Source organism: Primulina huaijiensis, chromosome 14, assembly GCF_012295235.1.
Source record: "Primulina huaijiensis isolate GDHJ02 chromosome 14, ASM1229523v2, whole genome shotgun sequence".
Taxonomy (NCBI): Eukaryota; Viridiplantae; Streptophyta; class Magnoliopsida; order Lamiales; family Gesneriaceae; genus Primulina; species Primulina huaijiensis.
The window spans coordinates 6,434,572-6,461,121 of record NC_133319.1 but is presented as its reverse complement, the minus strand read 5'-3'; the positions used below and the strand labels follow the sequence as shown (position 1 = coordinate 6,461,121).

The 26,550-nt window shown below is 36.1% G+C and overlaps 2 protein-coding genes across 3 annotated transcripts; one reads left to right on the top strand and one right to left on the bottom strand.

Moving 5' to 3' along the window:
* Positions 1 to 4,412: 4,412 nt before the first annotated feature.
* On the top strand, positions 4,413 to 4,742 carry LOC140957938 (uncharacterized mitochondrial protein AtMg00820-like). Its single transcript, XM_073415360.1, has one exon. It carries the CDS (start codon positions 4,413 to 4,415, stop codon positions 4,740 to 4,742), a length of 330 nt encoding a protein of 109 aa, XP_073271461.1.
* Positions 4,743 to 7,336: 2,594 nt separating this feature from the next.
* LOC140957672 (uncharacterized) lies at positions 7,337 to 11,787 on the bottom strand. 2 transcript variants are annotated; one of them, XM_073415009.1, is made up of 11 exons: positions 11,007 to 11,787; positions 10,600 to 10,727; positions 10,457 to 10,519; positions 10,288 to 10,377; positions 10,008 to 10,173; positions 9,847 to 9,916; positions 9,727 to 9,762; positions 8,778 to 9,622; positions 8,080 to 8,694; positions 7,726 to 7,791; positions 7,337 to 7,629 (listed from the first exon to the last, which is right to left on the bottom strand). In XM_073415009.1, exons 1-11 carry the CDS (start codon positions 11,535 to 11,537, stop codon positions 7,525 to 7,527), a joined length of 2,715 nt encoding a protein of 904 aa, XP_073271110.1. In that variant the 5' UTR covers positions 11,538 to 11,787; the 3' UTR covers positions 7,337 to 7,524. The 2 variants fall into 2 exon arrangements, with proteins under 2 accessions (XP_073271110.1, XP_073271109.1); XM_073415008.1 differs by having other exon boundaries at positions 7,339 to 7,629; positions 9,727 to 9,916; positions 11,007 to 11,781.
* Between the last annotated feature and the right edge of the window lie 14,763 nt (positions 11,788 to 26,550).

Below are 26,550 nucleotides of genomic sequence, written 5' to 3'. Positions count from 1 at the left end.
TACACTAATTTTAGATTTTAAGTCCAAATTTCAGAAGTTTTTTACTAGTGTACAATTTATTATGAACTTTTATGAAGAACAAAGTTATATCATATATATTTTAGAATGATTCAAGAGTTGATTTGATGCTTACTTTGCACGACCATGCACACTGTTTTTGGGCTCATGTATAAAAGAAGAGTTGTTCACTAGGTTTTCTAGTTTATAAAAATCTCACGCTACTGCCCAAAAATTTGTTGGACATAGCGGTTTCTAGTGATCAAATTCCCATTATAATCATATTTAAAATTTGAAAAATGGGGCAAAATCGGATGGGAATTTCAAGAAATTTTCTTTACAAAATTTATAGAATTAACAAAATGCACATAATGTAAAAATTTCTCAATTGTTTCTGAATTATCATTGTCTGTCCAGCTGGAATGACCTTTGGTGCTCCAGCTGGAATGACCTTTGGCCTTCCGGATGGCCAGCAGTGTCTGTCCATATGGAACCCGAATGCCTATATATAGGCAGCCTCAAGTCCTTCAGAATAATCTCACACACTCTAGTGTAGTCTCATTCCTTCAACACTCTTATTTTTGTCTCGGCTGCTGCTCCTTCCTCCGGCTGCTGTTCTTCTGCCCTTGTGATAAAGTTCAGGTACTTTTTAGTTCGCCGTAGTGGTGCCTCGTACCAGGTTACTGCTAGTTGTTCTCGGCTGGAGGGACGAATTTGTTTTAAGGACACTGTATTTCATACAGGCCTCGATTTGGTTTATTTTAAGCCTTCATCTACTGTTTTCTTTACCGAAACATTTTTGTACTATCTCAGTCGATATATTGTATAATAAGCTTAAAACCGATTACTAAATACGTAATTTCTTTCAGATATGGCTACTGAAATCAGCGTGCAAAGGGAAACTGATCATGTTGTCCCTCATGTTCCACCTCAAGTTGTCCCTCATGTTACCCCACGTGTTGCTGCGGTTGCTGTCCCATCCAGTCACGGTGAAAAACTTGAAAAGTTCACTCGTGTGGACTTCAAAAAATAGCAGCAGAAGATGCTGTTCTACTTGACGATGTTGAACCTGGCCAGATTCCTGTCTGAGGATGCTCCTAAACTAAAAGAGGGTGAGGGAGATGTTGAATCTGTTAGTGCGGTGGAGGCATGGAATCATTCTGATTTCTTATTTCGAAACTATGTACTAAACGGATTGGTCGATTCGCTCTACAACGTGTTTTGCGAAAAGAAAATAGCTAAAGAGCAATGTAAATCCCTTGACAGAAAGTACAAAATCGAGGATGCTAGGGCCAAGAAGTTTCTTGTTGGCCACTTTCTGGACTTTAAAATGGTGGATTCAAAGCTGGTTATCAGGCAAGTTCAAGAACTCCAAGTGATTCTTCACGAGATACATGGTGAGGGGATGACTTTGAGCGAATCATTCCAAGTGGCTGCTATTGTTGAGAAGCTACCACCAGCTTGGAAGGATTTCAAAAATTATTTAAAGCACAAGCGCAAGGAGTTGAATGTTGAAGAGCTCATTGTTCGACTTCACATCGAAGAAGACAACAAGAGTTCGGAAAGACAATTGTTTTCTCCCTTTGCTACTAAAGCAAATGTTATCGAGCATGGTCAAAGGTCAAAAAAGAGAACCTTTTCCACCTCCAACAAAAGGTTGAACATGGGACCCAAGGGAGGCATTTTGAAGAAAAATTTATCTGGAAAATGCTACAACTGTGATGGTATGGGTCACAAGGCCTCTGAATGTAAGAAGCCAAAGAGAAACCGAGAGGCGAATGTGGTAAAGAATATTTCTCAGGAGGTTTCGAACATGAATCTTTGTGCTGTAATATCAGAAGTTAATTTGGTGGGTTCGAACCCAAGGGAGTGGTGGATCGACACTGGTGCTACTCGCCATGTTTGCTCGGACAAGGAGATGTTTGCTACTCTTGAGGAATCTGTGAATGGGGAAAACCTATTCATGGGAAATTCCGCTACTTTTGAGATCAAGGGTCAAGGAAAAGTTGTTCTAAAGATGACATCTAGAAAAGAACTGACTCTGACCAATGTGTTGTATGTACCTGACATCCGCAAGAACTTGGTGTCCGGGTTGTTTCTTAACAATCATGGTTTTCGCATTGTCTTTGAGTCAGATAAGGTTGTTTTGTTGAAAAGTGGAATGTTTGTTGGCAAATGTTATGTCTGTAATGATTTATTCAAATTCAATGTAATGACTATTAAGCACGTGATGAATAAAGTTAATACTTTTGCTTACTTGCTTGAGTCTTCTTGTTTGTGACATGGTAGACTTGAACACGTTAATTATGATACAATTCGTAGACTAATTAACATGAAAAGCATTTGTTGGAAACTGAATTTCGATGTTTGACAAACTGATTGCTTAAACGATTGAACTAACTGATCAAGAAGACTGATAGTACCTGATCTAAAATATGCAAACTGACAGTTGCCTTTAACCGATGACTAATGCGCTAAATATTAAAGGAAACTGAACCGGCTGAACTGAACTGAACTACATAGACAACTGACTGATCAGTTGCTACAAAAAATTGTGAGCTTATCAGCTATTGCTTATCAGCTGATCTTTCGACTGTACATGTCAAGAATAAGGACGTTCAACCGACAACAGTACAAAGCAGATTGCAACTAATAGTAGGAGAGCCGCATTTTAGAAAAGCTGCAGTGTACAAATGTCAGAGGAATGTTGACGTGACAAACAACAGATAAAAAAATTCAAATTGTATTAATTATTGCCGTTGGAAGAGAAGCCTATAAATAGCAGAGAAGAGCAGCTGAATACGTGAAAAGTTACAAAAAACAACACACGAGTTACTTACAATCACTCTGCTGAAATTCTGCTAAGATTCAAAAGATTCAAAGCTCACACTTATCGTATATACATATAGTATTCAGGCTATACTTCGAACTTTCTAGCACAAACTATTGTTGTTGTAAAACTCGATCTTAAAGAGATAGTTGTGCTAAGCCTTGTTCAAGTCTAGTTGAGTACTGTGAATTTCGTTGTAAACTAAGAGTTTCAGTTTTGGCATTGTTAAGTCCAAACTGAAGTGGGTCTGTACAATTGTTTGTATCAATCAAAGTCTTTTAGTAAATATCATATCCTTGTGATAGAAAGGGTGACGTAGGAGTGATTGAAATCTCCGAACATCCATAAAATCCTGTTTGTTATTACTTCAGTTTTTATTCTATCTATCAGTCAGTTTATTCCGCACTTTTTTTTAACTGATTGATATTGACTGACAAGATTCCGAGCTTCAGTTTGTCACTAAACTGACTCAATATTTAAAAAGGTTGTTAAAATCGTTAAATGTTTATTCAACCCGCTTTCTAAACACTATTTCACCAATTAACCGATCCTATCAGCATTCGTGCATTCCAAATTGATAAACAACACAAATGTGAAACTTGTGTTGATGCAAAACCAAAGAGATCATCTTTTCGAACAATTGAAAGAAATAGTGAACCACTTGATCTAATTCACAGTTATATATGTGATTTAAAAGATGTACAAACTCGTAGTGGAAATAAATACTTCATTACTTTTGTTGACGATAGGCTGTTATGTGTATCTCCTTAAAAGTAAGGATGAAGATATTGATAAATTTGTCCAATATAAGAGTGAAGTTGAACATCAACTTAGCAAGAAAATTAAGGTGCTAAGAAGTGATCGTGGAGGTGAATATAAATCGTAATTTGCTGAGTTTTGTGCTCAACACGGTATCAAACATGAAAGAACTACATCTTATTCTTCTCAGCAAAATGACATTGCAGAGAGAAAGAATCACAACTTGAAAGAAATGATGAATGCGTTGTTATTAAGTTCTGGTTTACCACAGAATATGTTGGAAGAAGCTGTTCTAACAGCAAATTACCTTTTAAATAATGTGCCCCAAAAGAAGCAAGATAAAAGTCCATACGAGTTATGGAAAGGTAGAAGACCTTCCTACCAATACTTGCGAGTGTGGGGATGTCTTGCCAAGATTGCAATATGCACTCCGAAAAAAGTAAAGATATGACCAAAAACTGTTGATTGCATTTTCATTGGATATGCTCAAAACAGCAGCGTTTATCGTTTTCTTGTACACGAATCTCAAATACCTGATATTCACAAGAATACGATAATGGAATCAAGAAATGCTTCGTTCTTTGAACACATGTTTCCATTCAAATCTAAGGAAGAACCAAGTTCATCCAAAAGTTTATATGAGACAATTGATAAAGAGCAAAAGCTTGATCAAGACATTGAACCTAGACGTAGCAAGAGTGCTAGGACTGAGAAATCCTTTGGTCCGGATTTCATCACTTTGAAGATGGAAATTGAACCTCAAAGCTTCAAGGAAGCAATGAGTTCATCTGAGGGACCTCTATGGAAAGAGGCTATCAATTCCGAAATGGAATCCATTTTACAAAACCATACGTGGGAATTAGTAAATCTTCCTTCAGGAAGCAAATCACTAGGCTGTAAATGGGTTTTCAAAAGGAAAATGAAATCAGATGGAACCATAGATAAGTATAAAGTCAGATTGGTAATCAAAGGTTACCATCAACGTGAAGGGCTTGATTACTTCGACACATATTCTCCCGTATCGATAGTAACCTCTATTCGTGTGATACTCGCTATTGCCACCTTGCGAAATTTTGAAGTACACCAAATGGATATAAAGACAATTTTTCTAAATGGAGATTTAGAAAAGGAAATTTACATGGAACAATCTGAATGATTTTCTGCGACTGAGCAAGAAAACAAGGTTTGTAAACTGATGAAGTTTCTATATGACTTAAAACAAGCACCAAAGCAATGACACGAAAAATTTGATAAAGCCATGATAGAAAGTGGATTTAAATTCAGTGAATGTGACAAATGTGTATACATAAAAACCACTGAAAATGGATATGTCATTTTATGTCTTTACATAGATGACATATTTATCATTGGTAGTAATGATAAGATGATCAAATCCACCAAGAAGTTATTGAACTCAAGATTTGACATGAAAGATTTGGACTTAGTCGATGTAATCCTTGGAATTAAAATTCATAGAACATCAGAAGGGCTAGTTCTAAGTCAGTCACATTATTTTGACAAAATACTTGAGAAATTCAATAAGAATGACTCTGCATTGGCTAGAACCCCGATAGATACCAGTCAACATCTATCAAAAAATCGAGGTGAGAGTATGTCTCAATTAGAATACTCTCGAGCCATTGGAAGTTTGATGTACTTAACGAGTTGTACAAGACCATACATAGCTTATGCTGTAAGATAATGAGTAGATTCACGAGTAATCCAGGAGTTGAACACTGAAAAGCAATTATTAGATTGCTAAGATACTTAAGGTACATTCGTGATCATGGGCTGCATTATACAAGATATCCTGCTGTAGTTGAAGGATACAATGATGCAAATTGGATATCTGATATGAAAGACTCTAAATCTACAAATAGATTTGTATTCACTTTAGGAGGTGCATCAATTGCATGGAAATCTTCTAAACAAACTGTAATAGCCATATCCACAATGGAATCTGAGTTTATAGTTTTTGACAAGTGTGCTAAAGAAGCTGAATGGCTACGTAACTTCTTAGAAGATGTTCCATGATGAGAAAAACCAGTGCCGGCTATATGCATACATTATGATAGCCAATCTGCGATTGGAAGGGCACAAAATAATATGTATAACGGTAAGTCTAGGTATATACGTCGTAGATATAATACCATTAGACAACTAATCTCAACTGGAGTTATATCTGTTGACTATGTAAAGTCAAAGAATAATATAGCAGATCCGCTAACCAAAGGATTAAACAGATAGTCAGTTGCGAAAATGTCAAGGGGAATGGGGCTCAAACCTATAGAATAAATTGGTGCAAAGGAAAATCCAACCTACGCTGACTGGAGATCCCAAGAACTAGGTTCAATGGGACAACCTAATCGCACTAATTTGGAGAATCGCTGTGGGGGTTATCTCTAGTCTATTCTTATTATGAAACATTGAATGTTAAGGATAAGCTTACGAATTTAAATGATTCTGATGAGAAGCAATATAGAATCACTTATGTGAGAGAGAATTGGGGCCGCTTCAAAAGAATTGCAAGGTTCAATTCTAGACCCTGTTGCAGAACCAAGAATGTGTTCATGGCCAAAACGAACACAATCATGAGAATTGAATAGTATTAGGAAGAGTCCTGTGTGAAGTATATCTTAATTCACACAAACGACTGTATAGTTCAAAGACACGACGTCTACTGTCAACCAGTGAATTATTATGCTTTCACAAGGGAAGGTTCAAAGGGTAATACCTACCTATCATATGCAAGATTCAACTGTTGAACTTTATCACGATAATCGTCGAATATCTTTCAATTTTCATTCATGTGAGAGATTGTTGGACTTAGAGGCCTATTGGGCTTGTTCTTTTTGAATGAAAAATTGGACAAGCAAGGCCTAGTAGATGGTAAGTGGGAAATGTCTCGCATAGGAAAATAATCATGGCATTGGTGAGATTATATTGAGTTACACCTTGTGAATGTGTAAAAATGATTGGTCAAAAGGCTATCTCTCGGCACGCCAGCGCAGGGGGTGCAAATCATGGGCCCGATTTGCAATGGAAAAAGGCTTGACTTTTGCGCGACCTAGATGCGTCGAATGTCGAACTGATCAAGGCAAAAATTTCCCACCAAAGTTCACCTGGCTTTTGCTATTTTAATTTTTGGAAATTATTTTATGGACCGACCTTTGGTGTTTCTGTTGGACTAACCTTTGGTGTTCCAGCTGGAATGACCTTTGACCTTTCGGATGGCCAGCAGTGACTATCCATATGAAACCCGAGTGCCTATATATAGGCAGCCTCAAGTCCTTCAGAATAACCTTACACACTCTACTGCACTCTCATTCCTTCAACACTCTTATTTTTGTCTCGGCTGCGGCTCCTCTCTTCGGCTGATGTTCCTCTGCCCTCGTGATAAAGCTTAGGTACTTTTCAGTTCGTCGTAGTGGTGCCTCGTGCTAGGTTACTGTTAGTTGTTCCGTTGTATCCTGGAAAACAGACGTCCGAGTACATCATCGAAGCACATACTGGAGAGGACAAATCTGTTTTAAAGACGAATCATACAGGTTTCGGTTTGGTTTATTTTAAACCTTCATCTACTGTTTTCTTCACTGTACTGTTCGCTGGTTTTTTTACTGAAACATTTCTGTACTATATCAGTCGATATATTGTGTAACAATTTCCAATTATATATGTAATCCATCTAAAAAAAAATTTGTTATATAAGCGTTAGTTTGAAATTTGTACCTTATTATATCTAAGTTATGATTTGTCATGTTAAAATTGTTTGTTTGTAATCAAACAAATTGTACAAACGTTTCCGCTAATGATAGTAATTACGACGAAATTATAATTCTGTCCCACAGTACTTCTAATGGTTATATTTATTTTTGCTGTTGGTCCTAATCTACGTTACAGTTTCTGTCTTGCATTAAATAAATTTATAAATTGTTGTATCATGATGCCAATGATGTCCAGAAATGCGCCATGCATAAGCTTGTTGGAGTACCAATCGTGCGCGACCATAGCCACTTATCCTCCATTCGTCGTAACTCTGCCAGCTGCATGAAACATTGTTCAGCATACCAATTTTTTAGAGGTAAGTTGATTGAATATATAGAACCTGTTTTGTGTGCAAGGATTGATGTTTTACTTACTCGGCCATCTCTCAACTCAAATATGACCGAATCATCAGAAAATGGGATTGGTCTTGTAGATGCTACCTGCGCAGAAACACAAATGGTGAATGGGTTAGAGAAGATCCAGTGACGCAAATGGGCTGTACTGTGTCGCCTGGCCACAACTTGTCCACAAGTCCAGGACTAGCCGGGCTTATTTCTAAAAAATTTCAAGCTTCGTCTTAAATTTTCTAGTTGGACAGTGGCAACGGTCAAGATTCAACCTTTTGACTGCTTATTTGTGATGTTCGAGGATTCTCTTGTCCAGGCCACCCCATTTGACATGTCTAGTGAGAATGTGGACAAGTTAAGCTGGTGGTTTTATGCACTCACCTTTGGGTTACAATCTTTGTCACTGTCACTGTTTTCTTCGATCTTCTCAAGGATACCTGCAAATTCTTGACCATTATAAATCTCATACTTGTCTGATTTTCCTTCAACTTGTTTTTCCTTTTCATCACCCATGTATCCTGCCGCATCAGGGAATCCGCAATCCTTCCAATTCCACTCCCCTTGATCCAAATATCTCGAGTAAACACTTCCATCTGAACCGGTTACAAACAGTTCACTCCCTCCAAAGCAAGGGCCAGTTGCTCCAACTAATGTCACATTTGTATAAGGAGTCCCATGTTCTATCCAGTTCCATCCCTCCAACGAACCCCATTGATACTCAACTAATCCACCATCTTCCGATAACATGAAAAGTGAGCCCCTGAGTGATGTTGGTGACGATCTCATGGCTGTTCCTGGTAATCTCGATAAAACCAAGTGCTGCGATTGGTAATGTTCATGCCACAATTCACTAACCTTGTTGTATTGGTATAACCGTCCATTTCCCCCTATGACAAACACGATGTTCTCCCTGAATCCCTCCTGGTCTACTATGCTCGCGATTTTCACGCTCGGAGGATTCTTGCAATCTTTCCACTTGTACTTTCTTAACGCAACCTGTATGAAAATACAAAGTTCGGTTACTAATGATTACTGTTTGAGCTTAGTAGAATTCAACAGAATCGTTGAAGTTTACGTACTGAGAATTGTAACAGTGTCCCACTTCTGCTGACAAAGAAAATGGCATCTTCTACTTTAGCTTTTGGTGTTAGTCCTGGTGTACTGTCCCACGGTGGACCACCAATTACTTGTCTGCCCTTCCTCATGGAAGTACAGTTAACCCATGCCAGATCATTGCTGGTCCTTTCCCTGATCAGCAAACTCCCATGCTCATCAACTAGAAACAAGCTTCCATTGTAGTTTCCCAGTACGCCTTCCATTGCAGTCGAATGTTCGTGCCTTAACCACAACCACACTTGTTCGGTATTCAAGTATTCAAATGTATAACCATTCTCTGTTATGACGAAAAACGACATTCCCCCTTGCATCAAACGGAGACGGAATTGTGTATTTATCCACTTATCTGGAAAATTATACTCTTCTCCTGGATTGGACGAGATACCATCAGATGTTGATGCACCAGGCAAAAGGTAATTCTGCTGTATTCTGCTGTCCTTTCTCCATCTAGAACTTGATCTTGGACTCGTTAATTCGTTGGTTTCATCTTTCGTGCCTACAATGCAATTTGAGGGTCCACGTTCTTCAGAGCAATATTCAGCATTCCACCCTTCGGTTTCAGGAGAATCCATCAATGACCATACATATTTGGGCAAAATCTTTCTCCGGGTACTAAATGGAGGATTCGGGCCCAAATTTTCACCTCCAAGACCTGATAAATGAAGCTCTGCAAGCCTACCGTCATCTAGAGGAAAGACGATTCTTCCAGCTTGCAATTTCAACCCTGGAATACCTCTGGCAGCTTTTGCTTGTGAAGGGTGCTTATGATTTAACCAGTTTTCACCAATGTCTTGATCCTGAGAACTGCCTGATTAATCAATATCAAGATATGATTTATAGGACCGTAACATGAGTTTTGCTTTATATGAATCTTGGAAACTCGAAAATACAGTGGATGAAATTTTACATTACCTGGATTCTTTGGGATTTGATACTCAAAAACAAAACCTGCAGCGGTTGTAAGAAACAACAAATTCGTATTCTCAACAGATTCATCCTGGGAAATGCAAGTAATGGAGCTCAATGGATGACCTTTAGGATTCCCATGATGCACCCATTTCCACTTCCTCTGGTTCAGTCGTCTCTCAAACAACTCGCCTCCCTTTATAACATGATTTTATCAAAAATTACACATAATATGAACGAAAGATCAAAATTACACACTATGAATGAAAGCTTTCAGACTAAAGTACCTTAGTCAAGAGGAAGAGTGACACTGAATGAGGTCCAGATATTCCATGCAGGCTGCATGTCTTGAATGGTGCTAAGGAAACATCTTTTACTGATCCTTGACTGTGTATATGCTTCTTCCATGCAGGTTTTGACGTCTGATCATACTCATAAAGGTCTCCTGCAGCACTGTGACACGATGTGAACCCCGAGTGGAGAGATAAAAGAAACCATTTATCATGTTATAGTCTCAAGGAATCTATAACTGGCCTAATTCCTGAAGTAGGTAAAGTGCTCACTCACCTCACAATGAAGAGAACTCCAGGTCTAATTGTAGCAGCATCTGTAATTGCAGCAACACTTGCTCCCGGGGGCCGTCCATGATTCGTCCACCTGATTACAGAAAGACAACCAAGATGTTATCTAAACATTTTAGGGTCGAAATGAACTCTTAAATTGCCATCATTCTTACCTTGGAGGATCAACACCAAGAAGCTCTAGTAAGGCCCCATTTTTCGTGCAGAAAAAAATTTTCCTGAGGATAAAATAGAACAATCAAGATCAGATTATATTTACCGAATGAAAAGGTAGTGAAGTGATTTTGCCATTACTCACTCCCTGTCATTTGAAATAACTCCAGAAGAAAGTCGAATAGCAGGATTTTGATCTGTTACTTTACTTGTTTGATCAAATACTGGCATGAACTCAATCCAGATTGGCTGTGATTCCTCTGTTAGCATCATCTGAATACATTAAGAAGTGCTATTTTCATTACAATATTTTAAAAATATAAGTTGTATTTACAAATTAACTAGCCCCTCGGATAAATTTGAGTCCACCCTCATCATCATTCAGCATCAATCCAACCACAAAAGTTAATCCCACAGCCAACCAGTTCTAATTTTCTTGCCACTCTTTTCAAAATAAGGGGATGGATAAATAGTATTTTTCATATTATTACTTTGATACACGTAACATAACTCAAAACAGGAATACAAAAAGGCCCTTTTGCAAAATCTTACCTGATACAGAATCCCTGATTCAGACAAAACAAGAATTGTCTGATTCACCATAAACACAGAAACTGCATATCCTGCAGAAACTGGCAAGTCATGAGGTGCAATCACCCACTGCAATCCATTCCAGAACCTCTCATATATTGACCCGCTTGCCCCCGTTACCCAGACCGAAGTTTCGGACATTTTTGTCAAAGAAATTCTCTTTCTCACCTTCAGAGGTTCATAAGAATCTTTCTCCAAGATTTTTCCTTTACGATCATCCTTATCTTTGCTCTCCTTCACTGATTCTTGAATTGAATTCACGACTATGCAGTTATCATTAACACAAGAAACAAGTTCATAAGGCAGTTTAACCTCAACCCATGAGTTGGATTGTTCCTTAAACTCCCAGAATCTATCTGTTTTTTGCTCAAATTTTTGATCAGCTCTCTTGACATACTGACAGACAAAGGAAGAACCACAGTCAGAAAATACACCCAGGCTCAGAGATGAAATTACAACACAGATGAACCGTAGTGGGTGGAAAAGAGACATCGGATTTTTTGATCGACTAGTTTTGGCATAACTCCTCCTGAATATGATGCACAATAGGAATAGTTGGAAAGGGCATCGTTCTTTTGTGGGATTCTGTATGGGCCAGAGCAGAAGACTAGACTACAAAACCATTAAAAATGACACTTTCAAGTACATAGCTTGATATACAAAAAAATCAGGCAGGGACCCTTTTAAGAACAAAGAAATTCATACAGATTTATGGGAAGAACCACGTATCTCCCTGAGGGGTTGCGGGCAGGTAGGGTGGGTGGGATCAGGTGGTCCACTTGCATGGTTAGGAACATAGAGCAGCAGCTACTAACCAGTACAGGTTCATAGACTAAACTACTACTCGAAATCAACCAATACCTTTTTGTCAAATCTCATCAACAACCAACTTTTTTATAAATGGGATCTAATTTTCTTAATCTTCTTGAATCTTTAAGACATCAAACTGCTGATCTTGACTCAATTACACTCCTCTTAAGTACGATTTCCACTTTTAAGGGGCTTTGCTTTCTCGTGCTTTTGAACATTTACTCGATCTTTTTTCAAATGTGTAAGGTAAATTGAGGGGAGTTGTTCAACTTTTCAGAAAGAAAAAAAGTTGGCTTTTGATTAAATAAATAAAAAAAATATGGTTTACCTTTTCTTGTGCCCACTAGCCGAGATGATATATATTCCACAATAGAATAAGACAGGGTGCGTGCCACGTACATATTAAACAAAGCCAATATTTTTATAACTCGTAATATAAATTGTATTCAAGAAAGTCTTCTTGTTTCGGGGATAGCTTTAGTTTGTGGTTTACTTTACACAGATTGGATTTTTTGTGCTGTGATTCAACCAATTGCATGCCATTTTATTGAATTATTGTCCGCTATAATATTGTGTTATCAGCTGACATAAGATTACACTTCAAAAAAAAAAAAAAGAAGAATAAAGTAAAATAGAAACTCGACATAACTCGTTGGGGGTTGTGTTTAATCAATTATCAATCAATCAGATTCATGCCACTCGTCATACTAATAATAGATGAGTAGGTCTCTTGTAAGACGGTCTCATGAATCTTTATCTATGAGATGGTTCAACTCTACCGATATTCACAATAAAAAGTAATACTCTTAGCCTAAAAAGTAATATTTTTTCATGGATGACCCAAATAAGAGATCCGTCTCACAAAATACGACCCGTGAGACCGTCTCACACAAGTTTTTGTCATAATAGATAACAACTCGTACTATAGTTTCTTCACGCTATATTAACTAACATAAGAATATATATATATATATATATATATATAATTTTGATATGTTGTCCATCAATCATGTTTATCATTAACTTGACAATCATGTAAATGAACGTATAATTTTGATATGATTCATCACGTTTAATAAGTGAGTGTCACCTCAATGTTGGACACATATATGCGTACGGTTAATGGACAACATATTAAAATTATATTAATATAATGATATGTGGAAGTTTTTTTTATGACTATTGCTGAAATGACAGTAATACCCTATCTTACTAAGAAAATTGAATTTTCAAATAACAATAAGACTAACGTCATCCCACAAAAATTACATAATCATTTTTTGGGAAAAAAATAGCACATTTTTACACAATATTTACAAATTGTAACATAATGATTACAAATACTTTCAATAAAAATTGTTTGTAATCTATAGTAAATTAACTTCAATAATAATAATTCATAATAAAAAGGTCACTAAGTATATAATCGTGATTTCGATATATTTAATAACTTTAATTAAAGTGTGAAAATGAATGGTTGATATTGAAAATAGTGACAGCACAGTTTTTTGGAGTAGTCTGATGATTAACAATTGGGTGCAGCGGTGCCAGGCCTTACGATTCCAGGTGGATCCATGGAATCTTCTGGTCGGGATCGACTATCTTGGATGGCGGAATCTTTGTATATATATGGCGGAATCTTTGAATATATATATATATATATACACACACGGCTTTTGAAGATCCAATAAATGTTTTTTAGCTATTATTTATTGTATATTGCTATTGATGCATAGAGGGTAGACGAATCGACTTGGAATTATTGCTATTTTTTAATTTAGGAGGAGTTTAATTTGATGGTGACACGTTGATGACTTAGAATTTTTTATTTTATTTTCTAGACTAGATAGATGATACATGTTCTTTGGGTTTAAGACAATTAAAATTTATTTCAAATTTTTGTATATTTTGATGTCGATAGGGTGAATTGAGACTGAGTAACTGAGCACGGTAGGAAATTAAATCGGGTCGGGTTGCTTCCTGTCTTGATAAGTCGGACTGTGGATGATAAGTGTCAGGACTTTGATATTTCTGCACATTTAAGATAACAGAGATCGTTAGTGGGAAGTCATAATAATGTCTGGCGTAGTCACGTCGACGCTCAAATCAATTAAGTTATTTATATTCTGATAATGTAGAAAGAGCATGCGTATTTATCACACAAGAATGTTTTTGAAAAGTTTTCGTTAATATCAAGCAAACGTGGTTTTTATAGGAGAAAAATCAATGATGACTTTTTTTTTCAGTGCTCAACTATTACTCGTGGCGAGATGGTCGCTCATGCCCTGTTCAATGACATTGTCAAGTTTGACAATCCATACTAACTTCGGCCCAGTGACATCATCCCTACGTGCGCCGAATGACTTCCTAATGACGTCCCATACATGTGAATTCGGAGATGAAACATGTACCGGGGTGCTTGGGTGGATAATCGCGATGTGGAGCACTGTTCATTAGTTGTACTATATGGGCTCTCACTACCCGGGCTCAACTGCGAACCTGACTCCTTCTAAACACTAATTGTTTTACTCAACTTTTCTGGCTTCTTGACTATCCAAAACCTGGACTAAAGATGATCCTGATACTTTTTTGATGATCTGGATATATCCGAGGGTATCATATTTTAAATTACATTTCTATATATCATTTCGCGACTTTGATATCATAAATCATATTTTCGTCAAGCTTCTGAATTTCGATATTACGTGTTGCAAATTTAATATTTGAAAAAGACATTACTTAAGTACCAATTTCACAACATTTCAATCGAAAATAACTCATATCTTGACCACATGTCACCATGTTATCATGCATTTCCACCATATGTTTGGTCCATCACGATATATAGAAATAAAAGTTCTAACAAAATTTTAAAGAATTTCATCACGAAAAATATCAACACAAAAATTCAATTAATCAAAATTTCATTATATAGGATCGCTTCGATGCTATATGTGGGGCACTGCCTCCACATAATTTGGATGGACAATATTCACGCACATATGTGATTTTAAAAAAATTAGTGGACTCCATGTATGTATGACTAAATTTAGGCTCTTGATTCTATCATGAGATAGTGTCCCTACATGTAAGATGAAATCAACTATTATATGGTAAATAAAAATCATACCATATACTTTATTATTGAACTTTCAAAACATTAAATTGATATAAATGACAGGCGAAGTAGTAGTTAAACAAAATCAGAGGATTATTTGGTAATATCACCTTCTGACGATGATATTCAAAATATTTTTGTCATTTATATATGATTCAAGTAGTATCTTAATTAAAAGTACAACAATCATTTTAAATCTTTCGTATACAATAATTGCTATGTGTATTGAAATTTAATATGAAACATTTTCCATCTCAAGTTTATGTTTATATTTTTAGTTTTAAATAATATAAATAATGATATTGTAGTTAAAAAAATATATCGGAAAAGAAAGTTTGGAGATAATATAAATAACAAAAATAAATTTAATTTATTTAATGATATAATAATATAGATTAATACAAGATATTGTTGTCCTGTAGTGTGACCAAAACAATATATGTAAATTACTACGACATTTGATGGCAAGTTCTAGGATTCTGCTTCTTTCATTAAAAAAAAAAAAAAAAAAACCTTTTGGTCAACATCTAATGTAAGTTGGAAAATAACGTCTACGAAGATTAGACAATTGTATGTAATTGGCCAAATAAATTGCTCCACCTTTTAATTTAATTTTACTTTAATATTAACATGCCAGTGTAATGTTTTTACCCTTATTATTACAAAAATTAAATAATAAGGGATTTTCTAAATAGTTTTCCCAAAAAAAATAACACGTTCATTGACCTATATATCTCGATTTAATTTTTAATTAGTATAAAAAACATTACTTTAGGAAAGAGAGTTACGAGACCTGGGTCTCTGAAATATATAAGAAGGATGCAAAACATTCATTGGGTCCAATTTATTTTTTAAAAAAAAATTATATGTAAATTTTGTATAATTTTGGATTAATTTGATATTAATATTTGTGCGGATCAATTTAAAACATTAAAAGATTTTATAGTTTAAAATCTTAGTATCAGTAGAGCTATATTCCTGAATCTGTCATTTGATGCAAGGTGATCTTCAAAAGCTATAATTCCATTGATGTACATATATTATTCAGTGCCTGAGTTAATCAAGAATTGACCAAGAAAGCCGTAAACTAATCATACAAGATTCTATAGAAAAACACTACAACTGGTATCAAATACATGTCAAACTGTGTGATTAGATTCGATCCCCATGGCGATCAAGATCGAGTTGGAATAATTCCATCTAGCCATTCTAAAGTCGAAGAAAGCGTCAATGCTTTGCGAGCTAATATATGAGCCACACAATTGGCCAACCGTTTCATATTGATGTTATTCGGGTGAACTGGTTATGGAATACTTAGGCAAATCCACCGGATAGTACTGATAGTTATAAATGAGAGAATTATGTTTATGGAAAATGAGCAAGTAGATGGCTTCCACCGTGACCTGCAAACAAGTCGAGGAACTCGTGAATGGGACGCCAGAGGGGTATCCGACGTGGACACTCCGATGCTTAAGTCAGCAGATGAGGAAGAGTAAAAAATGGCTGTATATGTGTGATATACGTGAGTGTTTTAAAGCTCCAAAATTCCAGAATCCGTAAATAAGAAGTGTAATGTCCCGAAAATTTAAAGGTCCACGCGAACCACATGCATATAAGTTATTAAAATCTTTGTTTACTTTAATTAAATGTTTTAATTACATTAATTAATTATGTTGTGCATATTGACATGTTTAAAATATATTTTTCTATATGATTGCATTAAAATGTATTTTTAAAGGTTATTCGAGTTGCGAGGGAGGAACGGAGACCGAGAGCTGAAAAAATAGAAAATGTTTTTATTAAATAATTTTTTTAATTATTTAAATTAAAGGTAATGCTTTTTCTTATTTTTGAAAATATGGGGTTTTGAGGTGATTTTATACGCCGAGACGTAATTTTTATCGGTGTTGGATTTTCAACACAAATACGAACTTGTGGGCAACCCGGCTAATAAATTCACAAACTTATTTAAGCAAAAATTATTTTTAATATTTTAATTAATCACTAAACAGCTTAATTGGACCTAATTAACTACCTAATGGGCCTAAGCTGGTTTAAAGTGTAATTAACAAAACAATTTGCAATTCACCCCACCCCAATTCACAATATTACACGCCCACTTTTCCTAAACTCATCAAACACTTTTCTTCCCAAGTTTTACACGGCACACACCATGAAATTAAGAGAGAAAATTCGAAAGTTGCAAGTGTTCAAGCCATCGTCTTCGTGCCGCCGTTCTTCGCATTCGTCAACGTTTATTCGTGTGTAAAACACGCAAAAGCACGCGATATTCTTTCTTTCAATAATCTATCACACCATAATATTTATTTGAACATGTTTTGAAAGGAAACAAAGAAACTCAAATTATAATTTTTGCAACTATTCATATGCATGTGTTTAACTCTTGGTTGTTGATTCAAAATCATGTTTATATGATGTTTAAGGGGCTGCCATGAATTAGGATATGAATAAGAATGTATTTCCACAAGTTTAAAGGTCTAGAATTGCACAAAAAAGCAACAAAACGCTGCACAAACATGAATAATACAAGCTGGAACATATCTGTCATGGTGTAACCATAGGGGCTCAGTTGCTGGGCTTTGGTTCGGCTGGGACCAGGGCTTGGCTAGGGTCTGGTATGGGTCAAGGGAAGAGTCTTAGCCACGCTAGGACTCGAGACAAGAGGCTGGGAAGGAGTCCTAGAAAGCTATGACTTCAACCCGTGAGCTGCAAGGATGCTGCGCAGGTTTCAGCAACTGGGCAGGAAGAAATGGCTCGGCCTGGGGCTTTGGGCTTGGCTAGGACGAGTCATTAGGGTCCTAATATGGTGCTTGTTGGGGTGGTTCATGGTCTGGTTGTCTAAGGAAAGCTCTGGAAACAGAAAACAATAGCTGCACAAGAATGGGGCTCAAGAGAAGGCTGGTGCAAGGCTTCTGGTGTTTTAGGGGCTTGGATCGTTCCACGGCCTGGGGCAGTGGTTATGGTAGTGCCTTAGGGTCCTAGGTTGAGTCTTGTGGTGGTGGTTCGTGGGCTGGATGGTCGGTTAGAGCGCTGGAACCAGAAACTCGAAAGCTGTACAGAAATTGGCCTCACATGAGGGGATGTCACGTTTCTGATTTTTGGGACTTAGGCGCTGGTTCTGAGTAAAAAAGGGCTTAACCATGGTCTTAATTTGTGTCTAAGGGTAACATCTAGGGCCTGGTTTGGGTTCGGTTCGAGTCAGTTTAAGCATGAAGTGTTTAGAAGCATGTATGTCTCGTTTGCTCAAGGGTGCCTAGGTGGGTTTTTGAGCTGTTTCTGCAGCTTAGGTGTTGCTTCGGTTTTGGAGCTTAGGGTCAGGTACAATCGGTTCTAATGGTCCAGGAGGATGCCTATATGGGTTGGCTAGAGTTTGGCTCGAGGTGGCTTGAGCGTGGCTCGAGTAAATTAGGAGATGGCTCGGTGCGTTCGATAAGGTGTCAAAAACGAAAATAATAAATCTCAAAATGAATCCATGAGTCCATGGGTGTGGCTCATGACTTGGATTGGTAGAATAAATAACAAAAATGCTATGTTTAAAGTTTGGGATCAAAATAACGAGTTTTGGATTTATCCGAGATTTTATCGCCGTACGGAACGTTAATTAACGAATTAATTGAAACGTCTAGTTTTAAGCTTTATAAAATTAGGAAAAATTATATTTAAGCTCAAATAATTATTAAAAGGATAAGTTTTTAATTTGGGAATTTTGTATTAAGTTTTGGTTTAATTCACGATTAAAACGCATTATTATGTTATATATAAAGATTAATTTAAAAGTCCTCCGTTGAAGCTAAAAAAATATGAGAAAATTCATGTAAGCTTAAATAATTATTTGGGACATGTTAGAGTCAATAAATTAAGAAAATGTAAAAAACGTGAAATTTTACGTCCAGGGGTAAAACGGACATTTTACACCTAGAAATTAGTAAACGTCATGGCAATGTCCTGAATGCTATTTTATATGCTAATATGTTTATTTTCCATGATTATGTATGTTTATGAATTTTTATATGTTAATATGTCAATTTTAAAGGTTTATGGAATTTTTATGTGAAAATATGTATGTTTAAAGTTGATGCATCATTATGAAAGCGTTTTTTTTTAAGTTTATGCATCATGAAAATATTTACGAAAATGTTATGTTTATGCATCTTCATGAAAATAATATTTTAAGTACAAGTATTTCACTGTTGCATGTGTTTTGTATAGGTATTACTTGTTATCAAGATTATGGTGTGTCGTGTCTTTAGACTCACTAGGTGTGATTTATGCAGATGATTATGATGATTATGATAATGGAGGTCTTGATGGTTGATTGGACTGGACTGAAAGTCCACATAACCCGAGGACCGACGCTAGTTTTCCACACTAGTTTATGATTTTTGATTTTAAATTATGTTAAGGATATTTTATGACTTTTATTTATGTTTATGAGTGATTTTTGAGATGTTATAGTATGCGCTATACTTTTCAAATAATGTTTTTAGGTTTGGTAAAACGTCAATGGTCCCAGTGGGAGTCCGACAATCGTGTTTTCGTTGATACGAATACGATCACGAATACGAATACGAATATGTTAATACGTAAGGCCAAGGCCCAGTTGACTGGTGAGAGTGTTGCTGGTGTCCCCGCTGCCCAGTACTGTGGTTACATGTAGATGGATCCATCGACCAATACGTTTAAGAATACGAGTCACAATCACGATCGAAATTCAAAAACACGAATATGAATATAAACATGAATATGAATATGTTGATATGAACATGGATATAGATATGAATATGTCCATCGAGAATATGAATATGTTTATGTTGTTACGAAAATGTTTATGAAAAGTTTATGAAAACGTTTATGGTGTAAAGTTTATGCATTATCATGAAAATGTTATTTTAATTAAAAATATTTTTCACTATTGCATGTGATTTTATACGTCTTACTTGTTATTAATATTATGGTGTGTTGAGTCTTTAGACTCACTAGGTGTGATTGATGCAGGTGATTATGATATTAATGTTATGGGAGGTCTTGATGGTTGACCTGACTGGACTGAAGGTGCACACGACCCGATGACCAGAACTTCTAGCGTTCCGCATTTATGATTATGATCTATGTTAAATATTTTTACGACTTTTTATTTATGCTTTTTGAGTGATTTTTGAGATATTATAGTATGAGCTGTATTTCTCAAATATATAGTTGGTTGTTTTATTTTAAAATATTGTCCAAAATTATTTATGTAATTTTTATGGTTCAGCCGATGCTAAGTGAGGTTTGGGAAAAAAAAATTTTTCTAGTACTTTTTTAAGAAAACGATTAAACAGACGTTTCAGTTGGTATCAGAGCAAAGGTCCTGTAAAGGGTTGTGCCACCATCAGCGCCAAAAAGCTCAGTCGTCAAGCCTCAATCTGTAAGTTTACATGCCTTATATGATTTTATGATGTTACCTACATAATTATATGAATAATATGTTTACGTCACCTGTTTAATATATGTACGATAATATTGATATGAAATAAGAAATTATTTGACTTCAATGCATGTTGGATTTGTCGTGGAATTGGACTATGTTGATTTTTGGGTTTTAGTATTGACATTCTACTTTTGGGCCATAAGTTAATCATGAATATTATGAATTTTTTTGGGACACGTAGATTTTCTAAGAAAATATTTATGATTCATGGTTACTAGTTGAATTAATTTTTGGGAATTACTCATAAGAAATAATGATTCGAGGATTTGCAATGATTTGGGAGTAAGAAAATGTATAAATTGGGATTTTAAGTTTTGATGGAAGTGTAAGATTGGTTATAGGAATTGATTTTGGGTAAATAAGTAAAAAAAAAAATTATGGGTTAATTGTATGATTTTCGAAATTATGGATCAATTGGATAATTTTTGAGGAAATTAAGAATTAATTTTACAATTGTTAAGGAATTTGAGAACTAGTTTAGTTATAAGTGAAAATTTAATGGTTTAAATGATAGGAATTTTTGATGAGTTGGGCTCGTAAGGATATTTAGAACTTTGGGATATTTTGGTTATAATGTTATAAGAAATTTTAATCAAGGGTATTGTAGGATGAATCAATATTAGGCTTGAAAATCTAAGCGTCAGTAGGCATGTTCGGGATTTTAAGGGTAAAGGTTGATAGGTTAACGAACATTTTGGGTATAAAATAAGGAAAATAATATACGATAAGTATGATCATCCATATTTTTATATTGGAAATTGTAAGAAAATTGAAATTCGAGATTATAATAATAATAGCACTAAGTCATTTGGGCCTTTTTAAGTTGCGATTTGAAAATAAGGATTTAGAAAATAAAATTAATTGGGATCAAGGAGACTTAAGGATATTCTAGCACTTAAGTTTTATCAGAGTAGTGCAGTGGAAGCGTGGATTTTTGGGATACTAGAACTAAGTCTAAACTTTTGTTTATCGAGGATAAGCGAATTTCGAGGATGAAATTCAATTTAAGGGGGAAGATTGTAACGCCCCGAAAATTTAAAGGTCCACGCGAACCACATTCATATAAGTTATTTAATTCTTTGTTTATTTTAATTAAATGTTTTAATTGCATTAATTAATTATGTTGTGCATATTGACATGTTTAAAAAATATTTTTCTATATGGTTGCATTAAAATGTATTTTTAAAGGTTATTCGAGTTGCGATGGAGGAACGGAGACCGATGGCTGAAAAAATAGAAAATGTTTTTATTAAATAATTATTTTTAATTATTTAAATTAGGGTAATGTTTTTTCTTAATTTTTGAAAATATGGGATTTTGAGGTGATTTTATACGCCGAGACGTAATTTTTATCGGTGTTAGATTTTCAACAAAAATACGAACTTGTGTGCAACCCGGCTAATAAATTTACAAACTTATTTAAGAAAAATTATTTTTAATATTTTAATTAATCACTAAGGAGCTTAATTGGACCTAATTAACTACGTAATGGGCCTAAGCTTGTTTAATGTGTAATTAACTATATAATATGCAATTAACCACACCCCAATTCAAAATATCACACGCCCACTTTTCCTAAACTCATCAAACACTTTTCTTCCCAAGTTTTACACGGCACACACCATGAAATTAAGAGAGAAAATTCGAAAGTTGCAAGGGTTCAAGCCATCGTCTTCGTGCCATCGTTCTTCGCATTCGCCAACGTTTATTCATACGCAAAACACGCAAAGACACGCCATATTCTTTCTTTTCAATCATCTATCACACCATAATATTTATTTGAACATGTTTTGAAAGGAAACAAGGAACTCAAATTATAATTTTCGCAACTATTCATATGCATGTGTTTAACTCTTGGTTGTTGATTCAAAATCATGTTTATATGATGTTTAATGGGCTGCCATGAATTAAGATATGAATAAGCATGTATTTCCACAAGTTTAAAGGTCTAGAATCGCACACAAAAGCAACAAAACGCTGCACAAACATGAATAATACAAGTTGGAACATATTCTGTCATGGTGTACCTTAGGGGCTTGGTTGTTGGGCATAGTTGCTGGGCTTTGGTTCGGCTGGGACCAGGGCTTGGCTACGGTCTGGTATGGGTCAAGGAAAGAGTCCTAGACACGCTAGGACTCGAGACAAGAGGCTGGGAAAAAGTCCTAGCAAGCTAGGACTCCAACCCGTGAGCTGCAAGGATGCTGCGCAGGTTTCAGCAACTGGGCAGGAAGAGATGGCTCGGCCTGGGGGCTTTGGGCTTGGATAGGACAAGTTACGGTCCTAAGATGGTGCTTGTTGGGGTGGTCCATGGTATGGTTCTCTAAGGAAAGCTAAGGAAACAGAAAACAACAGCTGCACAAGAATGGGACTCACGTGAAGGCTGGTGCAAGGCTTCTGGTGTTTTAGGGGCTTGGGTAGTTCCACGGCCTGGGGCAGTGGTTATGGTAGTGCCTTAGGGTCCTAGGTTGAGTCTTGTGGTTGTGGTTTGTGGGCTGGATGGTCGGGTAGAGCGCTGGAACCAAAAACTCGAAAGCTGCACAGAAATTGGCCTCACATGAGAAGCTGTCACGTTTCTGATTTTTGGGACTTAGGCGCTGGTTCTGAGTAAAAAGGGGCTTTACCATGGTCTTAATTTGTGTCTAAGGGTAACATCTAGGGCCTGGTTTGGGTTCGGTTCGAGTCAGTTTAAGCATGAAGTGTTTAGAAGCATGTATGTCTCGTTTGCTCAAGGGTGCCTAGGTGGGTTTTTGGGGTGTTTCTGCAGCTTAGGTGTTGCTTCGGTTTTGGAGTTTAGGGTCAGGTATAATGGGTTCTAATGGTCCAAGAGGATGCCTATATGGGTTGGCTAGGGTTTGGCTCGAGGTGGCTCGGGCGTGGCTCGAGTAAATTAGGAGATGGCTCGGTGCGTTCGATAAGGTGTCAAAAACAAAAATAATAAAGCTAAAAATGAATCCATGGGTCCACGGATGTGGCTCATGACTTGGAAAGGTAAGATAAATAATAAAAATGCTATGTTTAAAGTTTGGGATCAAAATAACGAGTTTTGGATTTATCCGAGATTTTATCGCCGCACGAAACGTTAATTAACGAATTAATTGAAACGTCTAGTTTTAAGCTTTATAAAATTAGAAAAAATTATATTTAAGCTCAAATAATTATTTAATGGATAAGTTTTTAATTTGGGAATTTTATATTAAGTTTTGGTTTAATTCGAGATTAAAACGCATTATTACGTTATATTTAAAGATTAATTTAAAAGTACTCGATTTAAGTTAAATAAAAATATGAGAAAATTCATGTAAGCTTAAATAATTATTTGGGACATGTTGGAGTCAATGAAATTAAGAAAATGTCAAAAACGTGAAATTTTACGTCCAAGGGTAAAACTGTCATTTTACACCTAGAAATTAGTAAACGTCGTGGCAATGTCCTGAATGCTGTTTTATATGCTAATATGTTTATTTTCCATGATTATGTATGTTTATGAATTTTTATATGTTAATATGTCAATTTTAATGGTTTATGGAATTTTTATGTTTTTGGATTTTTATGTTAAAATGTTTATTTTAAACGTTTATGATTTAAATGTTTATTTTAAACGTTTATGATGATAAAATATTTATTTTAAAACGTTTATTACTTTTTATGATTTTTATATGTTAAATGTTTATTTTAAATGCTTACGGATTTTTATGGTTTAGCATTGACATTTAAAAGATATGTTGCATGCTTGGTTTCAAAATAAAACGATATTATTATGCATGTTTTTATTAAGTGATGGAAATACGAAATGTTGAAGGACGTGAAGGGATTGTGACTAAATATGTTGGAGATATCGTGAGGGTTATGGTCTTAGTGAGAGCCCGACGATCGTGTTTCTGTTGATACGAATACGAATATGTTAATACGTAAGGCCAAGGCCCAGTTGACCGGTGAGAAAGTTGCTGGTGTCCCCGCCGCCCAGTACTGTGGTTACATGTAGATGGATCCATCGCCCAATACGTTTAAGAATACGAGTCACAATCACGATCGGAATTCAACAAACACGAAATGAATTTGAACATGAATATGAATATGTTGATATGAACATGGATATGGATATGAATATGAATATGTTTATGATGAATATGAATATGTTTATGTTGTTACGAAAATGTTTATGAAAAGTTTATGAAAACGTTTATGGTGTAAAGTTTATGCATTATCATGAAAATGTAATTTTAAGTAAAAGTATTTTTCACTGTTGCATGTGATTTTATACGTATTACTTGAATCAAGATTATGGTGTGTTGAGTCTTTAGACTCACTAGGTGTGATTGATGCAGGAGATTATGATATTAATGTTATGGGAGGTCTTGATGGTTGAGCTGACTGGACTGAAGGTGCACACGACCTGAGGACCAGTGCTTCTAGCTTTCTGCATTTATGATTATGATTTATGTTAAAGATTTTTACGACTTTTTATTTATGCTTTTTGAGTGATTTTTGAGATATTATAGTATGGGCTGTATTTCTCAAATATATAGTTGGTTGTTTTATTTTAAAATTTTGTCCAAAATATTTTATGTAATTTTTATGGTTCGGTCAATGCTAAGTGAGGTTTGGAAATTTTTTTTTCCTAGTACTTTTTAAGAAAACGATTAAGCAGACGTTTTAAGAAGTGTACCTGCTATTTATAGGAGGAAATTCCATCATTACCTTGTTTTCAGTGTCCACTTGCTAAGTATGGTAAGGCGGCTGCCCATACCCTGCTGATGACTTCTCTGACACGCCAAACCCATGTTGTTCTGACAGAAATGATTGCCAAGCATGAGATAACTCATATTGGTATACTCGAGTGTGGCTCATTTCTCGAGGTAGCCCGGGTAGAAAATTCCCTAGAGCTTGTATGAGAGCCCGGGTTCTTGATTGCCTCTCTCCGGGCATTTTCATGTCCGGCTGCTGAGGAAAATACTATGCATATTTACTCTGATTTAGGCTATTCCTTTAGTTTTTCGGGTTATCAATGACCCGAGCTCTTAAATAGTCGGGCTAGAGTCTTACTCGCTGTTCCGATAAGTCATGCTTGGGCTTTAATAGAAAGATTATCAATTCCAATTTATGAAAGCATCGGGGGCTTCAAATATCCCAAAGATGGGATGAGATGCTGAGAGCTTCAATTTCCCGGGCTTCAAATAAGATGCCGGGGCCTCATATCTCTCGGACTTTGAATAAGATGCCGGGGCCTCATATCTCCCAAACTTTGAATATGATGCCGGAGCCTCATGTCTCCCAGACTTTAAATAAAATACAGAGGCCTCATATATCCCGGATTTTGAATAAGATGTCGGGGCCTCATGTCTCCCGGATTTTAAATATGATATCGTTTAGTATTCTCGGACAATTAAGATGATGTCATGATGACGTGTACCTTTGTATTTAAAATCACTGAAAAACGTTCCATATTCCGAGAATCCGATAAGTCTGACACACTTCGATATCCGTGCACGTCCTTTCAAATGCCTGCACAACTTTCAAGATGCATCCTAATCGTCCGTTTCCACTTTAGATCAACGGTAAAGATCACACCCTCCTTCGCCTATATATAGTAGCACACCTCTTTCATTTGTCACTTTCTGAAATTCGAATTCGCTCAAGTCTTCTCCCCCCTCTGCAATGAAGTGCTTTCCTTGCTCCAGCAATCCTCAACCGTTGCAAACTCTCTGCTCGTACAACCACCACCCTCTTCTAAAACTCGTAAGTTTCTTTTCTATATCTTTAAAATATGTCAAACTCTACCTCTTCCACCTCAGGAGCGAATGCGCGAGGCTCACCTAGTGACGAGTCCACCACGATGCGCTCCGCTTCACCTCCTTCTTCTCCCCCCCTTCGCTCTATCACCCGACCTTCTAAAAAATCCAAGACCCACAAATTTAAGCCTTCATCTTTTGGCCCTTCCCGAGCTCTGAAAAAGAGCAGAGATAAGGGCAAAGCCCGGGCTTCAAGCGCTTCGGAATTGACGAGAAGCTCCGAATCTTGGGCTCTATCCCCTCCACTTTCCCGATTTTGATCCCCGGCCCTTCTGATAGGCCGATCAACCTCCTTCT